This window comes from Phyllostomus hastatus, unplaced genomic scaffold (genome assembly GCF_019186645.2).
Source record: "Phyllostomus hastatus isolate PE091 unplaced genomic scaffold, TTU_PhHast_1.1 phas_contig_210, whole genome shotgun sequence".
Lineage (NCBI taxonomy): Eukaryota > Metazoa > Chordata > Mammalia > Chiroptera > Phyllostomidae > Phyllostomus > Phyllostomus hastatus.
In genome coordinates, this window is record NW_025333737.1 from 27741778 (window position 1) to 27749387 (window position 7610).

The 7610-nt window shown below is 56.2% G+C and overlaps 1 protein-coding gene across 1 annotated transcript; it reads left to right on the forward strand.

Moving 5' to 3' along the window:
* The first annotated feature begins 58 nt into the window (after positions 1-58).
* MRPL10 (mitochondrial ribosomal protein L10) lies at positions 59-6221 on the forward strand. Its single transcript, XM_045836808.1, has 5 exons — positions 59-145; positions 1914-2083; positions 3975-4139; positions 4396-4540; positions 5309-6221. The coding sequence occupies exons 1-5, from the start codon at positions 94-96 to the stop codon at positions 5563-5565; spliced, it is 789 nt and encodes a 262-aa protein (XP_045692764.1). The 5' UTR covers positions 59-93; the 3' UTR covers positions 5566-6221.
* Positions 6222-7610: the final 1389 nt, after the last annotated feature.

The following is a 7610-nucleotide window of genomic DNA, read 5'->3' on the forward strand; positions in this document are numbered from 1 at the left end:
GGGCGGGATCCGCCCGCTGCTTCCGGCCTTAGGTTTCCCACAATCCTTAGCTCTTTCCGTTTCGCTCGGCTCCCGTCCGTCCTGCCGGTGGCAATGGCTGTGGCTGTGGCTGGGGTTCTGCGAGGCGGTCTCCCGCCCCAGGCGGGTAAGGGGCGGCCCAGGTCCTCATGGACCTCACCGGTTACGACCGGTGCTCTCTGATCCTCGTCTCCCCTTCTCTGCTACTGGTCCTCTCCCGTAATCTCTAACCCCAGACAGCTCCCGGTGACCCGCCTCCCCAGCTAGATCGCTGGCCTCCTTCCCCAATCTAATTCCCTGAGACTCCACACTCTAGTAATAATCGCAGCACAGCAGCAGCGTCGACCATAACCACAGTGTTTATTGTCTACGCCCCAGTCCCCCTGCCTTCTTTGGGTTTCTGTAACCCACCACCAAGGTTTTGCTCGCCTCCGGTCTACTTTGCTTAGACCACTCCCGCCCCCACCTTGGCACTGTGTCTCCTTAAGGTCTCAGCCTAAACGTCACCTACTTAGGCCTGCCCTTGCCACCCTCTGCAAAGGTGGTTTCCCCTGTTAAATTTGTAACTTGCACCCTGCTTATTAGCCCATCACAGTCTGTAATGGTCCATCCGTTTGTCTCTATTAGACTTTAAACTCCGTAAGGGCAGAACCATGTTGATAATGCCTAACATTATTAGGCATGTAGTAGGTATTTGTGTAATGAATGATTTTGAGCACACAGTATAGGCCAGGTACAGTGATACATGCTTTACATGTACTATCTCATGTAGCTTTAAAGCACCCTATGAAGAAAGCATTCTCATTTCCTCTGCACAGATGAAGACACTCAAGTTCAGACCCGTCAAGAGACTGGTCATGGTCAAAGCCAAGAAAGACTAAAATGTGGTTCCATCTGACCCAGAGCCTGTGTTCCTAAGTTAGGAATTGTGGCCCCTAGGCTATGAAACATCTCACCCCAAAAACTCTTCATGCTCTCTAACCATTACAGCCAACTTCTAGCTGAACCTTTCCCTGCAATTCCACCCTAGTCTTGGGAAGGGTAGGAAGTGGGAAGCTGTTGTCTTCATTCTTTTGTTGAGGATGAAGGGGTCACTTTGCTCCCAGGTGATGCTGCAAACGAGATGAGCGAGGAACGGGAGACTTGTTTGGGGAAGCTCTAAGGGCGCCCCCTTCAGATCATGGGAGAAGGCTTCACAGCAGCTCTTAGGGCAGCGGTTTTCAAACTTCCGCATCAGCACCACGGGGGCCGACGAGGGGGCTCATTCAAACAGTGGGGCTCCGCCCCAGAGCTTCCCAGTCAGCAGGTCTAGGATAGCACCTAAGAACTGGCATTTTTAAGAAGTTCCCTGGTGCTGCTTACAGTTGGGGGTGGGGGCACACTTTGAGCACTGCTGGTTCAGACAAGGGGTTGGGAAATTATGGCAGGACTTGTCACCATGTTTTATAAATAAAACTTTATTGGGACTCAGCCACGTTTAGGATTTGTGATTGCTTTCATGATACAATGGCAGACTTGAGCAGTAGTGACAGACTGTTTGGCTCTTAACATCTTTATTACTTGACCACTTAAGAGTTTATTCTCCCTCTCCCGCCTTTGTTAGCGTGTTCAAAACACTTTCTCTTTGGTTCTTATCCCCTTTCTCCATCTCTGCGACTAAAGGAATGCTGGAGAAATGGGGGCCTCAAAGGGTCAAGTAGCTAAGGTCAGCCATTAGAAGCGGAGGCTTGGGGACTCGGGGTTTCCAGCAGGGAGTTCTTCATCCCACTCTTGCACTGAATCTAGCTCTGTGGGCCGTGGTTGTCTCTGCCCAGGGGGTGGGCTTTTTCTCCATCTGGGGCAAACCAAGGCATCCAAGAGGCTGCCTCTCACCGCATTGCCATGTCCCCTCCCAGGCCGGCTGCCCACCCTCCAGATCGTCCGCTGTGGTTCCAAGGCTGTTACCCGCCATCGTCGTGTGATGCACTTTGAGCGGCAGAAACTGATGGCCGTGACTGAGTATATCCCCCCCAAACCTGCTGTCAACCCTAGGTGCCTGGCACCTCCCCCAAAGCCTTTGCAGGAGGTAAGAGGGCAGCTCAGCATGTTACTTGGTGGTGGTGTGCTGATGAGGCAGCCTTGTATCTGTGGCCGCAGTGAAGTAAGATTCCAGAACACAGTCATCCACAGCACTAGTTCCTCGCTTTGACCCCGTGGCCCAGATACTTGGATAATTTTTATCTATTGATTTTAAGAGAGGAAGGGAGAGAGAGAAAGAGAGAAACATCAGTTTGTTGTTGCGCTTGTTTACACAGTCACTGGCTGATTCTCGTATGTTCCCTGACTGGGGGTGACACCTGCAGCCTTGGTGCATTGGGGTGACGCTCTCACCAGCTGAGCTGCCCGGCCAGGGCTGGTCCAGGTACTTTAAAATGAAACCTGCACTTGATTTGGCATTGGCTTTTTGGGCTCTGTGGATTGGACGGGCCTCCAGAATTTTCTGTATTCTTAGCTTGTTTCCAAAAATCTGTGTGGGGAAGCTACCTCAGTGTAGGACAGAGTATCTCTGTCCCACCTCGAAGGACTCGAAGCTTCCATGTTTTCCCGAAGCAGTGAGAGACATTCTGTTCTAAAAAGAACAGAAAGGCCAGGGCCGAGTTCGTGACTCTGCGGTGGCTCCTGCAGTTGTGGTATCTAATAACTTCTGGTTTCCAGTCGGCCACTGCCGCTCACGGACACTGCTGCCGGAGGCTGGGGTGCAGGGCGGTGAGCGGCAACTGAAGCTTGTGCCATTTAAGGCCAGACGTCGGACACTAATGCAAGAGGCGGTCAGAGCCATCTGGCAGAGCTCCCTCAGGCGCTAATGGTCGGCCCGAGCCCGTCCACCCGGGTTTCCTCCCCACAGACGCAAAGAGCTCTCTGAAAGGAGCCCTGCGGAGTCCTTGGCAAGTCCCCTTCCGGGGCCTGGAGCCCTTCCAGCGGGCTTCCGCTTTTGCCCGAACTGACTGACAGGAGAGCTGATGGATAGACCCCAGTCCAGACGGCAGTGGGGCTGCTGAACGGAGTGTTCCCACCCACCTTGCTCCCTGCAGGCCAGTGGCCCCTGCTGCCTCGTAACCTCGAAAGAGCCTGGAACAGCCCCGTGCGCCGGGCGGTCGGGGGCCCTGTTCTCCGTCCGCCCGTCCCGTGCGGCAGCTCCTAACCTGCTTGCCTGCCGAGCGCTGGGAGTGAGGCTGGTGTGCCTGAGGGCCCGGGTTCTTCGCTGAATTTAATTTTAATTTAATTAACTTAAATATAAATCCATGCGTGGCTAGTGGCTACTGCATCCCACAGGGCAGACCGAGACTCCAGATTCAGCACACTAGGGTATCTCCCCTTATTTTACCTTGTTTGTGTTCGTGTTTTCATGGAATTCGGCAGAAAGCATCACTGTTTTTAGGTATTCTACTGTTCAGATAAATTTCAGAATTATTGCTGCGGTAAAAAAATCTCTCACAGAGCGTTTATGGGGTCTGCATATATTCTCGGCTTCACAAGTTTGCAACTTCGTGAAACACTGTCTTGTCCTGTGAAAATGCCTCTATTTTGAATTAACGCTGCAAAAGAGTTATCCTGTGTTTATAATTGGTGAAGTAATTCAACATGGGCACAGTATTAGAGGGGTAACCGAAGTGACTTTGACAACATTACTGTCAAATGATGGTGACTGGGTCCGACTGATCACCGGGTCGCAGGGACTCAGTGTCCTGGGGTTTGCAGAGCGGCGCTCTGGTGGCTGAGAGCATCCTGAGAATGACAGGACGGAGGGGAGAAGAGACAGGTCTCTCAGCGTCGGGGGCGACTCTGCTGCCAGCGCCCTGGCCTTCCCCACATCTGGGCGTCACTGGGAGCCTTGGGGGAAGCGTCCCGGAGGGAGAAGCGTCCTGGAGGGAGTAGCGGTAGCTGACATCCCCTGGGCCCTCCCTTCCCGACCGCAGGAGACAGGCCTCCTGCGGCTCCTGCGCCGGGAGGTAGCCGCGGTTTTCCGAGACAACCGGATGATCGCCATCTGTCAGAACGTGGCTCTGAGTGCGGAGGACAAGCTGCTCATGCGACACCGGCTGCGGAAACACAATATTTTGATGAAGGTCTTCCCTAACCAGGTGGGGAGCCACCCTTGGCATGGGCCATGCTCAGGTCCCCTATCCCCGCCATCTTCAGGCCCCAGCGTCTCTCCTCGGAGAGGGCACTTCTGACTGCCCCCCCCCCGGCCCCCGCAGCGCTCTAGTCTGGTGCTGAGGCTGCTGCTCGGGGCTGCCGACCCTCTGGCTGCCCCCTCCGCCTCAGGCAGCCCGGGACCGGGCGGGCGGCTCTTTCTGCCACTGGTCCACAGTCAGCCCTTCTCCCCTGCCCTTCCAGGTGCTGAAGCCCTTCCTGGAGGCTTCCAAGTACCAGAACCTGCTGCCCCTCTTCGTGGGGCACACCATGCTGCTGGTCAGCGAGGAGCCCAAAGTCAAGGAGATGGTGCGGATCTTGAGGGGCGTGCCTTTCCTGCCGCTGCTGGGTGAGCCGGCTCCCCCGCCTGCTGGGGGAGGGGAGGGGGGGAGCGGGTGCCCCGGCAGCCCGGCGCTATCTGCCTGGCGTGAGCGGGGAAACCGTGGACACCCATGGAGAGGACACCCCCTCACAGACAGTTAGTTCATAGAGGGCCGCCTGTGTCTTCTAGCGCCTGTGCTGGCCACTGCCGGCATCGCTTCTGCGCCGGGGAAGGCTAGGGAAGGCAGAGAGGCCCCTCCCTCGGGAGGGGGTTCAGACACCTCGAGTCCAGCGGCGGGGTGGTAGGTGCTGAAACCCATCCAGACAAAGATACTTAAAACGATAGCCCAGGTCAAGGGCGCTGAGGAACGGGCAGCAGCGGGTCCCTGACTCGCCTGATACTGAGAATTCCCGGAGGTACCGTTGCTGTGTGGAATACAAAACCAACAGGTCTCGGTGGGAAGAGGCAGGCATCTTTGTTCATAACCCTCCCTCCCCCCGACCCATCACACACAGACACAAACACCTACGCCATAGTTCCAGAAAGTTTCGGGAACAGGGACCTAGTGGGGGCCGGGCCAGGTGGATGATATGTGTAAGGATTTTCTGGAGAAGAGTCAGGGAGGGGGCGGGAATCAGTCCCAAAGTGGGAGTGGGGTGGGGCACCAGAGGGAACCCAATGGGGGAGGGCTGGGAGGTGGAGAAGGGTAATGGGGAGCGATTCCTAAGGTCGGAATGTTGTTTTTGGAAAATAAAGGCATTTTGGTGGCATCCACCTGACCCCGTGTCCTTCCAGGTGGCTGCGTGGACGACACCATCCTCAGCAGGCAGGGCTTCATCAACTACTCCAAGCTCCCCAGCCTGGCGCTGGTGCAGGGGGAGCTGGTGGGAGGGCTCACCCTGCTCGTGGCCCAGACCCACTCCTTGCTCCAGCACCAGCCCCTCCAGCTGACCGCGCTGTTGGATCAGTATGTCAGACAGCAGCGCGAGGGGGCCCCGGGCACGCCAGCCGGTGGGCCGCCCGGCCCTCCCAGCGCTGTTGCGGACCCGTAGCCAGCCTGTTGTGCCCAGCCTGCCCGTGAATGCGCCCTGCCCCGCGGGCTGTGCTGTCCTCCCGGAGACGTGGAAGAGCTTGGGGTGGCGAGTGGCACGTCCCCCCGACTTCTGCTGCCAGTGACCTCCTCGGATGAAGAAGGATTTCATTTCAGAATGGAGACTTTTAATCACCGTGTTTGTTCTTAGTTTTCCCAACTTGGGACCTGACGGGAGCAGAGTCTCAGCTCTCCAGGTTCAAGGCAGAGAACAGAACAGATGGGGACAGTGCCCTCTGCCGCGTGGTCACTGTCCCTTGCACACGTCTCCCAGCCTGTCCCCTCCTTGTCAGAATAGCTCTACTGAGCAGTTGTGCTGGGAATGGCTTCTGCAGAGAGCCTGCCATGCCGGAGTGTGTGCTGACCACGTTCTAGGTGTTAGTTCTTCTGTTTCCCGGGCAGAGAAGTTAAAGAGCCCGCCCAAGGTCACGTGGTTGGTACGTGGCAGACCAGGGACTTGAACCAGGCTCTCTCTGTTCTGAAGACTGTGCTCTGGATTTCGACACTAGATCTTCCTCATTAAAGTCCCAGTTGGGCTTGGATGTTAATTCTCCACCCTTTGGGTGTGCCATGTGGAAAAGTTGAGAACGCTGCTTTGTGATTAAAAACTGCATTTTACTTGGTCTGTTTTGCTGTTTACAAGCTTAGCCTCCTCGTAGACCTGTCCTCAGGGTCATCTCAGACTCTTACTTCTACTTGGAAAATTCTTCTCCTTCCCATGTCCAAGTCTATTACCCCCCTGTCCCTACTCCTGCAAACGGGGTCTCTTACCTGCTGTCATTTCGAAGGCAGCTCCCAGCTTTGCCCAGCAGCCAGCGTGTCCCAGGTGGTTCTGAGCAGAGGAGCTGGGGGAAAACCAGAATTCTGTAGACACAAGGGGGTTTGGGAGCTTTCCAGTAGAAGGTCTCATCCAAGTCTTGGGGAACAAAAGTTCCTAATGAAGGAGCGAGGATGTTCAACTAGAAGCCCACCCTTGTCCTTGGAGCATGCGCTGGGGGTGATGTGGGGAGAGGGGCTGTGGAGCACCGGCTGGCCTTGGAGCCGTGCCCCGGCTTCCCCAGTCCGGGACAGGCGCACCCCGGCAGTGGCGATCGGCGGCAGCTTTTTGGCGGCCTGGTCCTGCACCAGCTGCCCACGGTGCCCAGCTCTGGGCCGGGTACCCAGGGACAGTCAATCAATGTGAAATGAATTAAAAGGCCCTGGAGGCTCCTGGATGCCAGAGCCGGTCTGGCCGTGCTGCGCAGTGCTGTCCCTGGTTCCCAGACCGCCAGGTGCTAACAGCGCCCTCCTGGGGTGGCTGGAGCAGTGTAGAGGGTCCGGACGGTGGAGAGCAGAGGTGAGGAAGACCCTTAAGGGTCAGCCAAGGCCATGTGGGCACGACATGGATGGGGGAGGTGCCCTCAAACCATTCCTGGGTCAAAGACGAGACCCACATTGCATCCTTTCCCTGTTGATGTGGCCTAAGGCTTCACCATTATGAACCTCCTTTCCAGAAAGGCTTCGCTGCGCTTACAGCTGTCAGCCTGCCTCCCATTCGTTTCCACAAGTTTCAGACCTCTCTCAAGAGCTGGTTTTTAAGTAGAAGGAGCAAGCGAACACAGCGCTCCAGCAGAAGGGCAGGGGTGCTCAGGAAGGGGGTGCACAGGCCGGCTCCCCCCCCTCACCCCGCTCTCTCCCAGCCAGCTGGTTCCTGCCCCAGACCCCTTCTTGGTGCAGGCCTGGGTGTGCCTTATCACATAGGTGCTTTCGGTCCCCCCACCCCATGGGACTGGGACAGGCTCTTGGGGGGGCCACCTGCTGGCCCTTGTGTGCCTTGAATGCCCTGCTGACTGTGCTCTTGGCACCACCAAAAAGGGGCATCCATCCCTTCCCATCAACCTGATACCTTTGCTGGCTCCAAATTTTGCAATCTATTTTCAGATGTAAAACGAGAGGCAGGAGTTAATAAGGAAATGGACTTGGGTACTAACTGGGGTCAAGGCCACACTAGTCTAAGTAAAACCCTTT

Coding starts and splice junctions, on each gene's coding strand:
- MRPL10 (XM_045836808.1), top strand. CDS start 94: ATGGCTGTGGCTGTGGCTGGGGTTCTGCGAGGCGGTCTCCCGCCCCAG. Junction 2,084..3,974: donor CCCCAAAGCCTTTGCAGGAG/GTAAGAGGGCAG, acceptor TCCCGACCGCAG/GAGACAGGCCTCCTGCGGCT. Junction 4,541..5,308: donor GCCTTTCCTGCCGCTGCTGG/GTGAGCCGGCTC, acceptor GTGTCCTTCCAG/GTGGCTGCGTGGACGACACC.